The sequence below is a fragment of the Cetorhinus maximus genome, chromosome 19 (genome assembly GCF_964194155.1).
Source record: "Cetorhinus maximus chromosome 19, sCetMax3.hap1.1, whole genome shotgun sequence".
NCBI lineage: Eukaryota > Metazoa > Chordata > Chondrichthyes > Lamniformes > Cetorhinidae > Cetorhinus > Cetorhinus maximus.
Window position 1 is genome coordinate 71,069,501 of NC_135897.1, and position 20,786 is coordinate 71,090,286.

Below are 20,786 nucleotides of genomic sequence, written 5' to 3' on the forward strand. Positions count from 1 at the left end.
TGATGAAATGAGGAAAGACCCTCACTGGCTCAGTATGTGACTTCCAAGGAAGTTCCAAGTTCAACACTCGATTTGTGTTGCATTAACTATATAGAATTACACACAAGGTACAGCACAGAAACAGGCCTAACTAGTCTGTGCTAGTGTTTATACTCCACGAGTCTTCTCCTCCCATTCTATCTATCGTACCTCAGCCTTTCAGCATATATCTTTCCACTCTTCCTTTCATGTACTTGTCTAGTTTATTTATAAATATAAAATACTGGCACATATTTTATGCTTGTATGCATAATTTTAGTTAAAACCAATCTCATCTGGGTCAACAGTAGGTTTACAAACCACGAAAAAAAGACCAACTAGTCCATCTGGCTTGTTCCATCAGGCATGCAGTTTACCTATATCGTGATCCTCTTCCCCTGCAGTCAAACAAACTCCCTAGACAGGCAAAAAAAGGAAAACCCCAGAGCAATACAGGAATGCTACTCTGGAAAATTCCTCTCTAACCAACCCTACCCCCACCTCCACCCCAACCAATCAAGCAGCCTTCAGGAGGTTACAATAACAGATACTGATGCTCCCATCTATATCAAACTTATTAATGTAAGGAATTGTTAGATTCATTTAATTCACCCTTCTTATGCCATGCACACAAATGCTGGATTAGAGTTTCAAACGGGTACGAGCTAAATGAATTTTGAAAGGCAATTCGCCTACAGGGGCACAAAACCCAATCATTCCTTTACAACAAATATTGCTGGGCACCAATCAGGAAGAGTGAGCTTGCCTGACTCTTCAACTGTAGCTGAGGAGCAAAACCAATTGTAGATTGTTATCCTTATCCAGCTGACACCAGCAGACCTGACACGGACCAGGATGGAACCTGGAACTTTCTTAGATTACATTAGCCAAGCAGATGATTTATTCTGGTGGCACCCCAAGTCTTTTCTTAGCAACATTTTTGTTCTCTTTCTCCCTCATTTACATTCTACCACATCATAAATTTATCCATGACCAGAATGAGAAGTAGGCTTTCTCTGATCTCTGTAAGGTTTCTAGTCCAGTATTAACATCGGAGCCAATTCACCCTTTTATTTTTCCTACCTCTAGGACATAACCTTACTATGAAGATCTGAGAGAGGATCATGGATCTTAATCTTTGACCTACCATTTGGAACAACACCATGCGTTACCCTACCATTTCCTTGCTTTCTATTTTCATATTGACAATTTTGAATTGGAACAGTTTAAAAAAAGCCACATCACAAAGTAAATTGTACATTAAAGTTTATTAGCTGTTCCCCTCTTGACAATGGAATGGATATAGATGAGAGTCTGTACAAACTGCAGCACCAGAAGGGTCAGGTGTACTGAACTGCTTGTAAGCACATTATTCCTATATAAAACAAGTCATCTCCAAATTACTAGCAAAGTTTGGGTACCAGGCAGTTAATCTAAATGTAGTGTTAAAGTATCATTTGAGAACATACCCTATAACTGCTAAAATATATGTCTTCTCAATTCAGAAGCCTCTGATTGAGAGCTACAATGGAAGATATGACATCTTTGCAATTCGCACTTGCAAATGTACATAAAATGTAAAAATTATTCTGTTTAAAATTGCTTTTAACATTTTGAAAACATGCACATCACTTTGAATAACCTCACACAGAATTCACAGGGGTGGGGGTTGGAGGGGGGGGGGGGGGGGGGGGGATGTGGTAAAGAGGAGAACTGGTTTCTTTTGTGTTTTGTGTTTTATTTCTTGCAGTTATTCTCAAAATACTGTTTTACTCCCATCACCACATTTCCCACATGATCCTTATGGTTAAAATGATAAACACTAATTCATGTCTACTTGGAATAAAAAAAAACATTCATGGAGAGAGATGGTTAGAAGGAAAGAAAATATATGTGCAGCTATTTTAAAGACACACATTCCAGGTAAGTTATATAGTGTATTTTGTTAAAAGTATGCTTAATATAGTTGATCATTTATATCAAAATACATTGTTACGGAGGGTTAATTATTCATATATCTTAAAATCTCAAGTCTGACACCTATTACAAATAGTCATGATTAGGTTTCAGCTCTGTTCCTCAGCCAAATCCACTTCCTTATTTATACTCACCCCCATCTCCCAGATCATTCTTATTTGAAAATTCCTATTGAAAATCATGTCAGTTATCATTTAAAATAGTCATTATATTTACTGGTTTCTCTTTGCTTCCCCTCTCCCCATTCAATAATCAAATTCATAAAAGTAGATTCTCTACAAGAGTGAAAGTAATTATTTTCAATGTCACTTGAACACATTCTAATCGGCATTCAATATAAACATTTTTTTTAATTTATCGTGCACTTTAATTGGCAAAAGGAAAAAAAAATAAAAGCACGGTCTGTATAGAACCTTTGTAAAGTGAATAAAAATTCCTTTGCATTTTAAAGGCTGATGTTTTATAACTCGTTCAACAAAAGCGGAAATTACTGAAGGAGCACAAATGAAAAATTAGAGACAGCTCAAATAATAACCTGCACATGTAATGCAGAAGGAAACAACAAACAACAAAACCATCAGGATTTCCGCTGCCAAACCATGCTTCCAGAGTTCATCGTGCAAAAAGCTGCTTAGAATTATTTAGTTTCCAAACCCAATGTTAAACATGAAGATTACTTTTCCTTTCTTTCAGTTTATTATTAAAAGAAAATATATAAAGCTTTTCTGAAAATTGCTGAAGAATTGTTGCCCTTAAACATTAAGGAACTGTACCATAGAATCTCCCTTCAACTGTTAGTCAGGCCTTTCCCCTTCATTTAAAAAAAAGCTATGGTGGTAATTTTATCAGGTATCACGTATAAGCATTTTTCACAAACAGGAGATGTGAACGCCCCCAGGTGAAAGACAAATCACTTTTCATGACACACAAAGAGGGAGAGATCTGTGATCAACAGGAGTCAGAATGAGTCCTGTAGAAGGGGGTCCAGACTCATTGCGAGCAATGGATGATGATTATTATGAAGACTTCACAGTTTCTCCTTGGTTGGAACCCAGATGTAAGGCCCCGACTGCTCTTCAATAATCTGCTTCACCTGGTTGTAAATCTCCTCCAGTAAGTCTCCCTGTACAATACCTGACCATCAAAGCAGAAACAAGAGTTAATATTTGGAAGTCTGGATTTTTGACATTCTTTATCTTTACAACCAAAGGCATGATCGCAAAAGAAAAATAATACATGCTGGAAATTTGAAATAACGGAAAATGCTGGAAATACACAGACCTTCTGTAAACGAGAGAAAGGTTGAAACTGAATTCTTATGAAGAGACCCCACTCAAAAGTCTCTAATCTTTACTGACCAGTTTTGCATTTTCAGTGTTTCCTGGTTTTATTTCATAATAGCAAAAGGAACTAGGAGAGCACGCTGGATCCAAAATTGGCTGAGAGGCAGGGAGCAGAGGGTGATGGTAGAGGGATATTTCCGTGACTGGAAGCCGGTTTCCAGTGGGGTTCCGCAGGGCTCGGTGCTGGGGCCCTTGCTGTTTGTGGTGTACATAAATGATTTGGACTTAAATGTAGGGGGTATGATCAAGAAGTTCATGGATGACACGAAAATTGGTAGGGTGTTAAATAGTGAGGAGGATAGCCGTAAACTGCAGGAGGATATCAATGGACTGGGCAGGTGGGCAGAGTAGGGGCAAATGGAATTCAACCCAGAAAAGTGTGAGGTAATGCACTTGGGGAGGGCTAATAAGGCAAAGGACCACACTATGAATGGTAGGGCCCTGGGAAGTACTTAAGATCAGAGGGACCTTGGTGTGCACATTCACAGATCCCTGAAGGTAGCAGGGCAGGTGGATAAGATGGTTAAGAAGGCATGTGGGATAATTGTCTTTATTAGCCGAAGCATAGAATACAAGAGCAGGGAGGTTATGCTGGAACCGTATAAAACACTGATTAGGCCACAACTGGAGTACTGCGCGCAGTTCTGGTCATCACATTATAGAAAGGATGTGATTGCACTGGAGAGGATGCAGAAGAGATTTATCAGGATGCTACCTGTGCTGGAGGGTCTGAGCTATGAGGAAAGATTAGATAGGCTGGGGTTGTCTTCCTTGGAGTAGCGAAGGTTGAGAGGGGACAAGATGGAGGTGTATAAGATTATGAGGGGCATAGATAGGGTGGATAGGAAGGCATTTTTTCCATTAGTAGAGTCAATAACCAGGGGGCATGGATTTAAGGTAAGAGGTTGAAGGCTAAGAGGTAGAAGGCGAAGAGGGAAGTTGAGGAGAAATTTCTTCACCCAGAGGATGGTGGGTGCCTGCAAGGATGGTTGAGTCAGAAACTCTTGTAACATTTAAGAAGTGTTTAGATATTCACTTGTGCTGCCATAGCCTCCAGGGCTATGGCCCAAACGCTGGAAAATGGGATTAGTGTAGTCAGGTCTTTGTTGTCCAGTATGGAAACGATGGGCTGAATGGCCCCCTTCTGTGCTGTAAACGTCTATGAGTACATTGAATTTAAACTGAAGCGATGAAAAGCCATCGCTACTTTGCCGTAAGGTGCCATGTGAACTTAGGTGGAGATTAATCTGAAACATTATCAGGGCTAGAACAAAGGGATGTAGATTAAAGCGGGTGAAAGGGAAATTCAAGACAGGTGTCAAGTAGAACTTCATACGAGAAGTGACCAAGACAGGAGAACCTGAGACAAATTATGTTGCAACTGAGAGCCTTATTAACAAGGGTGCACATGTATGGAGCAGGCAATTCTTGGTTGACTTTAATCAAGCTTTCTCATCAGTTTATTTATGAAGCACTCTCAGACTCTTGTCTAGGGGAAATGAACCAGCACAACCTCAAATTTAACTGCACAGATAGTTGTCACAGGAGGCAGTATGATACTAACATGTGAAGTGTTCTGTAAATTCCAGTTCAAGTTTTATGGCTCTCTCAAAAGTTTTTCTTGCTTGATCTTCTGTTAATCGCTTATTCATTTCCCTGGAAAGGAAGAGAGCAGAAGAGGTCTTTATTCCCAGTCTATGAAACTGCTACACTCTGATGAGAAAAAAGTGAAGTCTATGCTAACACAAGGCAGATAAGCAGTATGAAAATGTAGAGTGTTGTAAAGGACTGCAGTGGTCAATCTAGCGGATCCCAATGTTAAGAAATGCCAAATACCAGTAATAACCGCTCTCACTTTCTTTCATTTAACTGGTTCTTTGTCCACAAAAATTATCCTGTCCCCTTCTGCAGACTAGTTAAAACCTCAAGCACAGCCTGCTTAAAGTCGGTTTATCCAGAACTATAGTTAGCAGATTCAGCAAAGCCCAATTTCCCATAATTTGTGAAATTACCATCAAAATCAGTGCCATACAAAACAAATGGGCAAATATAACGGAATTCAGACTTGGGTCTTGATAGTAGCACAAGGAACTTGCAGCTGTTTGGCACCACCAACAGGAAAACAGTAACATTGCAACAGTCTGCACAACAGATTTCTGAGCCAATTAGCCTAGCCCCTGCACTGGCACTGAATAGGAGCAGCATACCTGAAGTGTGCTGTACCTCCAGGCATTGGACTGCCAAGGGTTTTTTCCCCATGACTGTTAAAGCAACCTGCAGGCATCCTGGATGCAGATTGGCTCTGACATGGCTGAGCAATGGTAGAAACGAGGTTGGTGGAGGTAGGGGGGCAGGGGGCTGCAGGGAGAAAATTGAGTCCAGTTTCAGGCCTCTCTGATATGGAGAAGATTCTAAAGATCTACTAGCTAAGTAAAAACAAAACTGGGTTAAAAACCTGGAACTTCCTCCCAAAAAATACTGTAGGTGCATCTGTATCACATGGACTGCAGCAGTTCAAGACAGCGGTTCACCATTGTCACGACGAAGGTAAGTGATGACTGAGTGAGATCTACCTACAACCTTGCCAGCTAACCAAAGACTTACTGAATTATTTAAAGGGGACTTTTTAAAAACAAAAGTACAAGAAAAGACACTGACCAAAGATGGATACCAGCAGTCATCTGTTGTCTGGTATTGTACGTGGCCACTTGTCTGGAAAGATCCCTTATGCCCTTATGGATTGCACTGCAGACTTGCTCTGAGATATTGCATGGAATTTTACACCTGGCCCGGGGCGGGGGCGGCTGTCGAGGTCCATGCCAAACAGGGAGTCTTGAAAGGAAGGCATTAAAAATGCAAAAAGTGCTGGACTCTTAATCCACTGTAATTCTGTCAAGACAATGGGAACTGCTACCCAGCCAGTTACACCCCACCAGACACACAAAACCTCTTGTGGAGGACAAAATAACCCCATATCCTGTCGGTTTCTACTATCTCAAAATATGTCAAAAAATTTCTGAGATGAACGATCAAAAACTGTGACTATTTGCCTTACAACAATGACTGAGAGTGAGGTTAATCAAATATCTCCTTGGGAATATACAAACAGGAGGTGTAAGAACTCATTTTACAAAGCCAGAACAGAGAGAAATCATCAAAGTCATCTGTAAAAGAACTGTTGAAAAAAGCAGTAAAGAATCTCTCTCGCTGAAGCCATGAGTGTTTCCAGCAAAGTGCAGATTTCAATTCGACTCCAGGATTTTAAAGGAAACCAACTCACCTCAAACGGCTGCAACGCTCAGCGAACTATGCCTCACATGCAAGCAAAAGGACTTAACTGTGTATTCTTTTAACTTTCTTTTATACTTTAACTTTCTTACTTCTGATATGTGTGTGCGCTTGTCATTGTGTCTTAATTATTTTTTTTCTTGGCTTTAAGTAACTAATAAACTTACTCTTTCTTTGACTCAAATTAACCCGGTTTGATTGGCTCCTTATTAACAAATAAATACATTTGGACTGGAAAAGGCATTCACATGGAAAATAAATTTTAAAAACCTTTGTTGTGACCAACTGAGGGGGCTGAAATAAAGGGAAGCCAGCTCACTCCTCCTCAACCGGTCGTAACACCATCATCTTCTCAAGGGTAATTTGGGATGGGCAACAAATGCCGGCTTAGCCATTGACATCCACATCCCACAAAAAAAAGAAATAATTGCTACTGCAGGCCCAGCTCCCGAAGGTAACCGCAGAAATGGAGAAATGTAAAATGGGGATGCTGATCTGACAAATGTTAAAAGAAAATTTGCTCAACAAGCAAAATAGCTGTGTGATAGTGTTTAGGCTTCCGTTTTCTGCTCAGCTCACACCATCAATTCCGCCTTCCTCTTCAAAGTAATGAGCCACTAAAGTTTTAGTACAATTGCTCCAGAAAAAACAAGATCCTTTGCATTGAATACAAAAATACCATCATGTTAGCTCTAAAAATTCTGAAACAGTACCTGGGCCTATTGGGGTCACCAGCTGTCTTTTTGCTGTTTTAGGACATGGGACTGCAAACTGTGACACTTGTGTGCTTAGACGTACTGGGCAGGGAGTCTGAGGATGGCAGTCCCAATTCAGAAGCCAATCACAACACAAGACCCATCTCATTCTTAGCCTAACCCCCACCCCATAGTGATTTTTGTTTATTTAAGAATTTAATGCTGGGGAATTTTACGTCAACAATTTTCAGGTGAGGTAAACGGATGTAATAACAAACTGTCCCCCAGTCTGCTCCGTTGCAAACACAGAGAGGGTTCTCAATGGCATCAGTTTAAATTTTGCTCAAGTTTAGTCACAATTTGAGCTCTATTATAGGCAGCGCTTCTGGCCTCTGCTGCTGAAACTGGATTCAGGCCGCCCAGAAATGAGGAAAAATGATTTGTGTTAACAGTTTGGGTTAGACATGAACTCATATTCAAGAAGTGAAGAGATTGTGTGCATCTCGCATCACCCAATGCAGCTCAAGCGGAATCCAAGTTTCAAGCCGAGGGTCAGATGTAACTCAAACGACTTGAAGATAAGGTCAGTTGACCCTCATCCCAGGGCTAGATTCCTTGCCAGCTTTGCTGGTGCTTTTGTAAATAGAGCTAAGCTGTAAAAAAAAAAAAAGCCCCAAAAATGAATCCTGAAAACCCTTTTATAGGGGCTGAAGCCTATACTCACATGATGTTTTCAATTGATTTTGGTTTGATGAAGATTGCAATTGGGTGCAGCTGGGCTATTTGTAGTCTCTTAATAGCATTTCCTGACACATCCAGTATACAGTGCTTACCCTAAAGTATAAACAAAGGGAAATGTTGAAGTATGGGTACCAAAATTACAGAAAAGATTTTCTCGATTGTTCAAAGGTATCTGTTTGCAAATGTAACGTTTGATATATACAGCACTTTGATCAATTTAGCTCTTTTAATTAACAGGCATGCATTATTAGAGGTAACACTTTCCTTGGTAATAAAAGTATATTTTAATATGCAATGCAAAATGAAAATGATATTCTTCTTGATTTAGAGGGCAATTGTTAAACTAGTTTATTTTAATAACACACTTAAGGATTACCTTTTCTGCTACCTCTCTTACGGACTGCACACTGGTGCCATACAGGTGGTTATTATATTGTCCAGCTTCAATAAATTTGTGATCTTGAATGTCCTTTTCCATTTGCTCTCTAGATGTAACAAAATGATAGTCTCGTCCATCAACTTCATAATCACGCTTTGGTCTAGTTGTATCTGGAGAAAGTGAAACACTTCCATCAAACCATTTATTCCTTTTCTTTTTCCTTGCATTTCTGTGGTGATTCACAATCAAAGTTCAAGATCTTGTATTGAGAATTTAATACCTAGTGTCAGGATCATCTCTTCACAGGTCAGGCATAGCAGGAGTTACATGCAAGATAAAGTTCCCTGCCCATTGCCCCACTCCACCTAAACCCCAATCTTAAAAATGGCCTCGGTGACAGTTTCCATTTTTCACACCAGTCACACTTGAGATTTAGTGCCAAACATATAAACTGATTTGCACCTATTTGGGGTCAAGTTGAGACAGTCCAAACATATTTCGCTCATGAACTTAACTTTCAGCAGTAAGAGGAAATTTTTCAATCGGTCTGGCCTGGTTTCAAATCTTAAGCGAAATGGCAACAAACTGAACCACTGCATTAACCAGCTCCCTTCTGCCGAACAATTAATACATTATAAGTATGGATTATTCATTCAAAGTTGTAAGCCAATGCCAATTGTATCAGTTGTATCAAACCTGCAGCAATTTAAAAAGGTGACCCGCCACTACCACTTTCTCGGAGAAGCCAGTGATGAGCAATAAATATTGGCCTTGCCAGTGACCAGGATTAATTTAAAAGAAACAAAAACAGCGTTTCTTTAAAAAGAAGTGGATTTCAAACTGAAGTTGACAGAACCCAGAAACTGATATAATTTCTGAATGCAAAGGTAATGCTGGGACATGGAGGACAAATTGAGGTACAAGGCATTGGAGCATTTTTCCAGGTTTAAGCCCTTTATTCCATTATACAAACAAATGCATTCAGTTACTTCACCTGCTGTATTCTAATGCAGATGTTAACGTTTCAAGGTCATAGCAGTCTGAGAAAATTAATGGCCATTTACCAGCCAGAATGCTGGAGTGTGGTGCAGTGATCACTAAAAAGTGGGAGATGAGACTGTTGTCTGATTGCAACTTGGCTTCTAATAATTAAGTACATAAGTTTTAAAAAATTACGTTGATAAAAAGTTTTCATAGGCTAACAATGATTGAGAGGATGGGTTAAAATAAAAAAAAATACATTCCACTTAATTTCCCTATTATCCTAAAATTTATAATAGATATCAAAATTGTCACTGGTGCCTCAATCATTGTGTCACAAGGTTCCATTCTATCTAACTGCTGAATATACCCAGTCTGGGAGCTGATGCTTGAATACAGCTTTGGCTTATCCTGGTGATGTCTTGCAAGTGACAGTAAGTAGATGGCAATTTAACTGAGACGCAATTGTAAGAGTAGATATATCTTCCCTTACAATTGCCAATTCAGTAGAATATATTCCATTCATTGACAATGATAATGTACGTACGTGGAACACAAGATCCAAACTTGTCTGGAAACTCAGAGATCAGATCATCATTAATTCGATCCTTCATAGGTCCCAGAATTATAACAGGACGAGAGTAATGGACTATGTGACAAAAACAGAAACTCAAGTTAGATGAAGTAGACATGTTGTAATATTTACAACATTCCTATAGCAGTTAAATCTAGCTTACCAGATCAGCCTCAAGCTGTATATTTTGGCTGCAGTTACAGACATTCCTTTCTCTTGTAATAGTCATTAAGATGGCTTGTGTTTTCAACAAATATTTGAACATCTTCCATGCACCATTAGGCTTCGTGTTAAGCCACACTCCTATTAAAATTATCTGGCTAACTCTAGGACAAAAGTTAAGCCTCAATTCTTTTCCACATGGCAGACACTTAGAATACCAACTCTCCAGAAGGTTGGCCATTAAACCTCTTTCTATTCTAGCAGACTTGCCTCCAACTAACAATATTAATTTTTGGACACTTTTAAGGTAGCAAAGTGCTTCAAAGCACTCCAGGAGGAGAGGAAAAAATAATTGCCAAACAGAAATTGGGAGAAGAGATAGAGAAGGTGGCCAAAGATGAGTGTGAAGAGGATAGCTTTTGAAAATGAGAGAGATGAAGCAACCTAAATCACTGTGTAGAACAGGGTTATTTCCAATTGTGTAATGAACAAAATATATAGCTGGCTTTATGTTTCAGTTACCTAACTCCAGCAGCCACAGGGCCATATCACGTTTTCAGGTGCCTTTCTGAGTGACCTTGAAAGGATGGAGAGGAGATTTACCAGAATAGTTCCAGGGATAAGGAATGTTAGCTGCAAGGTTAGGTTGGAGAAGCTGGGGTTGTTCTTGCAGCAAGAGAGATTGAGGGGAGAGATGCACAAAATTATGCCCACTTTGAATAAGGCAGACAAAGAAAGCCGCTTCCATTAGCTAATCGTACAACGACGAGAGGACACAGATTTAAGGTTTTGGGCAAGAGATATAGAGGAGGTGTAAGAAAGGATCCTTCTACACAGTGCATGGTAATGACCTGGAACTCGCTGCCTATGAGATGGTGGAAGTGGAGATGATCAATAATTTCAAAAGCAACTTGGATGAACACTTGAGGGAATTAAACTTGCAGGGCTATAGGGTAAGAGTGAGGGAATGCAACTGACTGGGTTGCCCTACAGAAAGTTGACATAGATTCAATGGGCTGAATTACCTCCTTCTGTGCCATTTTGACTGTGTGATGGAGGTCTAGGAGATAATTCCAGAGCACAGGTTTAAAATGGTTGAAGATTCTGCCTCTGATGGTGGAGCACAAAGATGGGAATATCTGGAGTGGAGGAAAATGTGGGTGGCGAAGTACTCTGTACTCCAAAGAATGGGAGTTCTCAGCTTGGATGGAGTGCTGGAGAAGATTGCAATAATAGGGTGGAATGACATCAAATGGAGATGTATGGATAAGAACGAGCTGAAAGATAACATATTGTAGATTGGGGAAATGAGTGGAGGCTGGGCAAATACTTGAGACATTGTACAGGATAGATGCAGGCTTAAGAATTTTGGTGGCTTGAAATTTGTAAACTAGAACTTGGGTAGCTGGTGAGGAGCGTTGGAAAAATTGAGCTTCAAGGCAACAAGGGTTTCTGATAGTGATGATGATGATGATGATGAGGAAGGCTCTAATGCAGAGACAGAACCAGGTTGTCTCAGTAACTGACTAGACTGTAATGTTTGGAGCTCAGTTTAGGATCAAGCAGCGTACCAAGAAAATGCACCAGGTTTACTCTGAGTCAGCAGCTAGGGAATTAAGTGAGATCAGGGACTAGGGTGAGAAGTGTCTAGTGAGAACAAAATAGAATTGCTTTGGTCTTACCAATGTTTAGGTTGAGGAAGTTCTTGGTACTCCATAACTTGGTGTTGGATGAACACCAGTTGTGCAGTCAAGGGTGTTAGCAGAGAATTGAAGATGGGTGCTACATGTGGAAACTGACCTAGTGCTTACAAATGATAACTCAAGGCAGATGAAGTCTATTAGGGGCCTGAGGATCAAAGCGTGAGAGAGGAGACCATGTGTAATGGAGAAGTTATTACAGCAGATTGCTGGCTATGCCGACAGCGTTAGGATGGGAATCATGTAAATGCACTGTGGCGGAAGTGGACCACAGGGATAGAGGGTGCGAAGGAGAATGGGATAGTATTGAAGGCCACAGAGAAGGGCTAAGATTGTGTAGCTGGAAGCCTACACAGGATATTATTGGTGACTTCAACTAGGTGGCCTCAGCGCTGGGATGGAATTCAAACTGAAGGGATTTGAACATTGAGCAATTTCTTGCCTTTTTTTTTTAAAAAGGAAGAGGGCAAGGAGCACTTCCTTGATCTAGCTAGTCCAAAGATAACACCTTTGAACAATTGCCTGATCTGCTCTTGTACGGCATGAAAATGGACGTGAGAGAGGTTAAAAGTTGAGGAGGAAGAAAACTGTAGCTTCAGCTTGAAGAGACTGCTATCAATGCAAAGATTGGTACATCAAAAAATGCAACAACTGCATTATTTGGCAGTATAGTAAGACATAAAAAATTTGTGTTGTGATTTTTCATACAACTATCAAGGAGCACAGATCAGCTGGCAAGTCTTCACTGAAAGAGAGAAAACTGGATGGAAAAATCATGTTGGACTAACGTTTTCCTTCTCAGTTCATCATAGGGTAGCATTTGCAGAGGCTCTGCTGAGAGTCTCTGCCTCCACCCTCTTCATTGAGAAGTGGCCTGGTGTGTGGAAAGTGGAGACATTAGGAGTAAAAAAAACTGTTTTTCAAAAAACTATATAGATTGGTTAGAAGGGGAAGTGACAAAAATTGCCTAACTTTCTTTTACTGTTGCACCCTTTTGTCAGTTTCCACTTACCCTCCTGTTGGCCAACAGGTTCATAGGAGAGAACATAATCTTCCTGACCACCTATCCCAAAAAACAGAGACAGTATTAAAATCAACTTCACAACTTTTAAGATAAAGATAGCAAAAGCATGGTGTTAAAATATTGTTTATGTGGTGGGCACAGGAAAGGGAGGATTGACACTGAATTCTCATTCACTAAGATAATGCGTGGTACTATAACAAAAACCTGATTTTGTAATCCCAGTCCAAAAAGCAAGCTTTTCCAAATCAGTTATATTGCAGAAATTCTTTTACATAATCAATCGTTACAATTAACATTATTAAATGCAAGTTTTCGTTCATGATTAGTAGTTTGCTGTTTAATTAAAACATTGATATTGAAATAAGTCTTGACATCACATCAGTTTTATGAAGGGCAGTACTTAAACTGTGCTTCCTTTCCTGCCCTCCAGATTAAATTGAAGGAGGATTTGTACGTGCATATGTATTAAATTTTAGTGCAATATTTAAGTCAGATGGTTAATAGCAGATTTTAATAAAAAGAAATTGTGCACACTAAGGGAGAGGCACCATCTATGAATGATTGTCAGTTGAGACTGTTATTTGAGTTCTAGCTCATACAAGGGTCCAAGTCTCAAGACTTGCAGTTACAGTGCAGTGCCAATCAGCTCTGCATCTAATGCAGAAAAGGCAAGTTGGATAAAATCAATCCCAAAAAATCTAGGATTCTGAGTCAGACTCTAAGGTCTAGCTTTCTTGATTCTGATTCTCTCAAGTACAGGTGTTAATAATGCCCTGTACATAGGGTGTAACATTGCAATGACTAAGTCTGCTTAGTGACAGTATCAATTCTTCCCTGTCCTTTATTAGATGGTAAGAGCTTGTCCAATTTGGAGAACTTGGATCCTTGCTATAGTGTGCACTTGGAATGTCAAATTGGATGTACACAAATTCAAAGGTTATTCCACACAAATATTTTACAAAATGTCATTAAAATCAGGAATATTAAAAGGCATGGGAAGTGAAGATAATGGGATTAAGCTTGGCAGCTCAAGTAGAGAAAAACACTGGCACAGGCCTGCTTATTTACATGGCCTGTTTCTATGCTGTATTATTTCAGGTTTTCAATGCCATTTTAACACTGAAAGGCATATACACCACAAAGTATGATTTAAAGCCAAAGGACAAACTATTTACTCCACAGCACTTAACAGTTGCACATCAGCAACAAACAAGACCAATGCATCAGTGGTCAGCTGGTTAAAGCACGTCCTTATTTGGTATAGATGCTCATTGCAATTCAGATGAACACTTCACCTGCCACTGAAGAGACACTTAACTCAGCTGTGTGACTCTTCATCTGTCTACAATTTTAAAGATATAAAACAGGGATAATCCCTACATTTTTAATACAAGTAGTAATATTACAGATTGCAGCTGACATGGGATTTATTACTTTTGCACTCCATTATCTACATTACCTGTTTTGATCAAACTTTATAAAGGAATATGGTGCTTTAGTTGACAGTTTGCTCCAATTAAATAGGTTAGGCAAAGCCCAATCTAGGTTAGAGGCGAGGAGGTGCTTCTTTTCTCCCCAGAGAACAGGGTCCTGTGGAATAGGCTTGTGGGGTGGATGCTGATTTGCTGAATTCTTTCCAGTGAGAGCCATTTCTGGGTGAGTGATGATTAACTCTGACAAAATGTAGGCACTCTCAGATACCCCCTCCAGGCCCCCCCCCCAAAATGGTCGATGTTTTGAAAAATGTTTCTTTTCATCTTGCCCAACAGATCACATGGTTTTGAGATGGATATGCAGTGTATATAGTGTGATGCGCAAGATATCATGATTTATGTGAGATAGGTTGGATAGACCAGAGGGTCTTCTCCTGTCAACCATTGTTCATATGACATTTCAGAATTCAACCGACCAGCATAGAATGGCAGGTGAAGGGCTTTTGCAGTTATCTCTACAGTTAAAGTAGTACATTCACAAGCTGACAAAAAATTTAATCTAAAAAATAAAGTTACTTTATAACAATGCAGCTTTGTAACTGAAATGAATACTTCCTGCTGACTTCTGCACTCAAAAATCTTTGCTGGCTTAATGCTATTTTCGCCATTACAGCTGGCAGAGAGTTGAGAATTGGTTGGCTCAGCTACATTAGAGTGAACAAGGCAAGAATGATTCCATGTCACTGCTACACAACACTGACAAGGTATGACATCTGTCAATTTTTTCCACCATAAATTATTTCATAAACACTTCAGCACTCACGCAATACCTCTTTAAATATATGTTGTCTGGTACCAATGTCTGGTACAATGTATTGTGCTAGACATTAGGGGAACACCCTGGCTGCCATAGTTCAATCTCCAGTCTAAGTGAAACACTGTTTAATGTTGAGGTTGGGGTGGTGCAGGGGCTGGGTACAAAGAAAACAGGAAGATTACTTGCAGGGTGGGGGGGGGGGGGGGGTGGGGTGGTTGGTGGGAGGCAATACTTTTTGTTGTGAACTACAGGTCCCGGTGTTACAAAGCACATTTTAGTTTCATATGTAATTAACCAGGTGAATGTACAACTTTAACTGTTTCTAAGCAGAAGAGAACCTTTTTGTTTGTTAAAAGTTGATCAGGAAATGAACAAATTGTACAAGACAAAATTGAGAGCACAAGCAACTCATGCAAAAGCAGGGCTGATGAGAAACAATGTACATTGAGGAGAGATACATAAACAGAGCTGGCTGAAATTAACCTCTTGTTTCACCATACTCATCTGTAATCATGATTTCTGTTATGGAGGAAGGAAGGCAGAAGGAGAAAGGGAAGAAGTAAAATTTGCAAAACAGTACAGCTTAAAAGTATTGAGATTTAGTCCTTTTATCCATTGATCTTGCTGTGCGGCACATCACACAAAACTAGATCAGTGATAGTCACTTCAGTGCTGGCTGCCCTTTCATGTCTGTGGCTCTTCAAGTTCAATATCAACCACACTGCACACCAAGTTAAAAGGTAGAAATTCATATATGGCTAGTACCTTACAGCTGCTGCCAGCTTGTGCATGTACACTACATATACACTTCAGTAAAGGAGTTTATGTTTAATACAGTGGTTGGAACAAGCTGTGCTAGTTGGTGCCGGTGCCAGATTTCTAAAGTGGAACAAACTGTTTTGGTGGTCTGTGCACAAACTGTTGCTTCTTTGCCTAGTGGACATACGCTTCCTATAAAAATGACCCATATATTCCATATACAAAGGCAGTGGTCTTACATCATGTATGTTAGGGATGGTACAATTTAAAATTAATTAAAAATGGATCTATTCTCTTGACTTGCATTCTTAGCCAGCAAGGTTCTAAGGATGCTAAATTTATAAGTTGTCAGCTGCACTTTCAATGAGATAGCAGCACCTATTTTATCAATAGTAGTGTTGCTAGTGCTGATCTGAATTTTCAGATTTGTTTTCCCCTAAGTTCCTGAAATGGTTGCCCCATATATCTTCTTCCTTCTTACATCCGCATAGTACATTCTTTCCCAGACTCCAGAACCTCAAAACTGTGGAACTTCCTATCCCTTTGGATATTTTACGTCCCCCCCCCTAAATAATCTTTCCCAAATGGAGAACTTTTAATGTAAAACAAACGTTCAGTAAAGAGAGGCCAGTAACAAAACTTTCTTGGCCAAGGCAAGAAAACTGAAACTTCACAAATTGAAATTTATCTGTTCTAGATCAGAAAATGATGACCTTTCCTCATGGAACAATGATAGAAATTATCTTTGAGCAGAGCTTTCTTGCATCATATCAGACTCCAATGGCATTGTGCCCAGAAAGTTAAGTCTAGCCTAGTCTTCAGATGAAACTTGGTGGGAGGAGATGACAATTAGACCAAAGCATGCAGACATAATTCAGCCACAATTCACCTTTACAAAGAAAATTTCCTATTTAACTTATCAGGCTGTAACTTCTGCCAGTAGTGGCATCACAGCACTTCCACTGGCAGGAGGGTGTATACAGTGCTGCAAATATACATAGGTATTGTAAATATGGATATAAGAATTTATAATATAAAATGTTGACAAGATGTTTACAGGTAAAATTAATTTGTGATTGCTGTAAACTGGGAAATATGTAGTGTTAACTAATTTTGATAGATAAATTTTCAAATTATTCCCACAAACTATTTAATGACAGACTTGCCAACCTCTCAAAATTCAGTTCTTTACGCTTTTTCAGAAAGTATAGTGTTCTTAGCCTGATTATTACCCTAACTTGAAAATAACTGATGGGAATTTAAAAATCTTGAAGAACCTCAAACATGGAGTGGGGTTAGATCATAGGGTTCCAGAGGACTTTAGTCTGCTGAAATAGATCGTATATTTTCTGTCTGGCAAATATTAAGGTACTAAGAGATATTTGAGAACATGTCATCAGTTCACTCAATAAGGAAATGGTACATGTCATGGGGATACCCAAGAAGTACAAAACAACCTCAAGAGACAGGGAGTTTAGTTACTCCACCCTCAAATAAACCAATCTGAAATTTCCACATACAAACAGAGTTTAAATTTCAGTGTAAATACTGAGGCAGGGTGAACCTGCATAGGATGGGCCCAATACATGTTTATTCAGCAAGTCAACAACTGCATGGTAATATACAACAGCCATATATGAATAGCTTCCCTTCTTTGTTTGGAGAGTACCAACGACATGGATAAATCAGTGGGCAGCAGCACTGAAAGTTCTGCAAGGTTCACAGGGGGTCTGGGCTGAACTCAAAAAGCAAACAGGGAACAAGAAACAACTTACGGTAACTACTTTCACTATCACTGGCATTAGAGGTTACATGCTCTGAAATCATAATAAAAGAAATATAAGCAACATAATCAAATGCAACACTTCAATACAAATGCTGGTTGATAAAATTATGCATTTCAAAAATACGCAAAGCAAATCATGGAACTGATGAAATGCATAACAATTGTTTAGATGATGTGATTACTGTGAACTGGAAAACTTGACCTCGCAGTTCTGAAGTGTTCCCCGCACTCAATACAATAGTCCCAATACTTTTAAATCACCCAATAGCAGACTGATAACCACAACCAGCACCATAACTTAAAATTAACATAGCAAGTAATACGTATACAATGCCATGCATGCAGCAACACTGTTCCCATCATAAGCTGTCAATATAGCCTTACCAAATACCACCTGACTGCTTAATACAACGGTGCCACTCAATCCAATCCAGAGCACAGCACCATCACAGGGTGTAACACCCCATTTTTATTCTTACACTACCCAGTGGTCATATAAGAATGGCATGGGCAGAGCTGTCCACAGTCAGGTGGGAAATTATTAATTGATAGCAAACGCATTGTCTAAAAAAATTCCCCACAATAAATCCTTTAAAATGCCAATACTCATTTGCACGTCTGTGTTTAAATAATAGTAATAACTCAATTTTGAACTTCAGCATTTCAGGTTCTTATATATATTCCTGATAAATAAACCAGTACCTCAACTTCAACAATCCCAAGCACATTTTAGACCATAAATTTCAAACCATTTATTACTTATTGAAAATTTTATTTATTTTGAAGGGTTCTTATGAGTCGACAACAGATTAGCTAATTTACTGTTGGTCTTCATACTTAGGGTCAGATGCAATAAGAGACATAGGCAATTAAAGCCTCGATGACTGGAGATATTAATAGGGGTAACTCAACTGTGCAACAGAAGAACAATTCAGTTCTCACTCAGTTTGCTTTTTTTTTTACTTTGCATCGTGCAGCTATTCATCAAAATTGAAATACAGCCTTTGTAGGAGGGGGGAAGCAGACTTTTGTTTAAGAGAGTATTTCATTGTAAATATTGCTTTATTTAAAGTCAATATCCCATGAGATTCAGGACCCCCTGGTCCACACAGCTAACTGCCCCATAGTACACAGGTTAGCTTTCAGGCATTATTGAACATTTTAAAAAAAATCTGTTGGAGACCTCAAAATGATAGTGCTGTTAATCTGACTGTCAAGAAAAATTATTTATCTATGACTTGAGTCTCAAATACCAGCACAAATTACAGAGATTGTAATTTTCAAAGAAGCCACAAATATGGTTCAACCAGGAAACAAACACCTAGCTGTGTAGTGACGGGTGCTTGCATTCAGTGTAAAGTGCAGGCATTGCAGAGGACTAATTAAGTTATACATATAACCAAGACATACCTTATATGGGAAAAGCATTCAGCAATATAGGCTTACAGTTTTAACCCTCTATTGGGAAAGACCTGAAAAATGTGAACATGTTCTGTACAAAGCTGTGACAACCATCAGAGTGTATGAGGCCACAACACACTTCTGATTGTTACTGGATATTATACTGCACTGTGACTGTATTCCCTACAGTAAGCACTCAAAATATGAGGGAGGCACAGAATGGGACTAGATTCTCCCTTCAGTGGAGGAAGAAGTGGTGGGTGGAGGGAGGGGATGGCGGTGGAGGGAGGGGAGTGTGCAGGAAAATAGTAAGGCCGATTTATTATGAACGAAACTGATACATTCTGGCAGCTGACTGACATTGGCAGAGGTTAGAAGGTCAACATGTCTGCCTTCCAGTTAGGGAATCCCAGCTTTTGGTGGGTGGCAGGGTGGAACAGAAAGAAAAATAATCAAAACAAAAACAAAAATACCTGGAAAAACTCAGCAGGTCTGGTAGCATCTGTGGAGAGGAGCACAGTTAACATTTCGAGTCCGAATGACACTTCAACAGAACTAATTAAAAATAGAAAAGAGGTGAAATATAAGTTGGTTTAAGGGGGGGGGTGGGTGGGTGGGACAAGAAGAGCTGGATAGAGGGCCAGTGATAGGTGGAGATAACCAAAAGATGTCACAGACAAAAGGACAAAGAGGTGTGGAAGGTGGTGATATTATCTAAAGGAATGTGCTAATTAAGGGTAGAAAGCAGGACAAGCAAGGTACAGATAGCCCTAGTGGGGGTGGGGTGGGGGGAAGGGATCGAAATAAGGCTAAAAGGTAGAGATAAAACAATGGATGGAAATACACTTAAACCTAATGGAAGTAGGTGGGAAAAGAAAAATCTATATAAATTATTGGAAAAAACAAAAAGGAGGGGGAAATTCGGAAAGGGGGTGGGGATGGAGGAGAGAGTTCACGATCTAAAATTGTTGAACTCAATATTCAGTCTGGTAGGCTGCAAAGTGCCTAGTCGGAAGGTTAGGTGCTGTTCCTCCAGCTTGCGTTGAGCTTCACTGGAACAATGCAGCAAGCCAAGGACGGACATGTGGGCATGAGAGCAGGGTGGAGTGTTGAAATGGGAGGTCTGGGTAGTGCTTGCGGACAGACCGAAGGTGTTCTGCAAAGCGGTCACCCAATCTGTGTTTGGTCTCTCCAATGTAGAGGAAACTGCATTGGGAGCAACAAATGCAGTAGACTAAGTTGAGGGACGTGCAAGTGAAATGCTGCTTCACTTGAAAGGAGTATTTGGGCTCTTGGACGGTGAGGAGAGGGGAAGTAAAGGGGCAGGTGTTGCACCTTCTGCGGTTGCATGGGAAGGTGCCGTGGGAGGGGGTTGAGGTGTAGGGGGTGATGGAGGAGTGGACCAGGGTGTCCCAGAGGGAACGATCCCTGCGGAATGCCGCCGGGGGGGGAGTGAAGGGAAGATGTGTTTGGTGGTGGCGTCATGCTGGAGTTGGCGGAAATGGCGGAGGATGATCCTTTGAATGCGGAGGCTGGTGGGGTGATAAGTGAGGACAAGGGGGACCCTATCATGTTTCTCGGAGGGAGAAGAAGGTGTGAGGGTGAAAAATAATCAAATGCAGTTTTCAAGAGTTGCTTAACACACGTTGACACTGTTAAAGAAGTTGAACAGATAATTAAGTATTGGGAAGACTTAAACAATCGTTTT

At 39.9% G+C, this 20,786-nt stretch overlaps 1 protein-coding gene across 17 annotated transcripts in view; it reads right to left on the minus strand.

The window, feature by feature from the left end:
• Positions 1-1,267: 1,267 nt before the first annotated feature.
• The window catches only part of LOC144693906 (disks large homolog 1), a 412,000-nt gene continuing 392,481 nt past the window's right edge, over positions 1,268-20,786 (minus strand). For 12 of the 17 annotated variants that reach the window (XM_078564096.1, XM_078564099.1, XM_078564098.1 and 9 more), the window contains 7 exons: positions 17,667-17,708; positions 12,871-12,921; positions 9,970-10,071; positions 8,439-8,611; positions 8,046-8,155; positions 4,903-4,994; positions 1,268-3,129 (listed from right to left, as the gene is read on the minus strand). In XM_078564096.1, the coding sequence (XP_078420222.1) occupies positions 3,023-3,129; positions 4,903-4,994; positions 8,046-8,155; positions 8,439-8,611; positions 9,970-10,071; positions 12,871-12,921; positions 17,667-17,708 (677 nt within the window). In that variant the 3' untranslated portion in view covers positions 1,268-3,022. Of the gene's footprint in view, positions 3,130-4,902; positions 4,995-8,045; positions 8,156-8,438; positions 8,612-9,969; positions 10,072-12,870; positions 12,922-15,615; positions 15,652-17,666; positions 17,709-20,786 lie in introns of all 17 variants that reach the window. The other 5 variants (XM_078564108.1, XM_078564106.1, XM_078564097.1 and 2 more) reach the window with 2 other exon arrangements.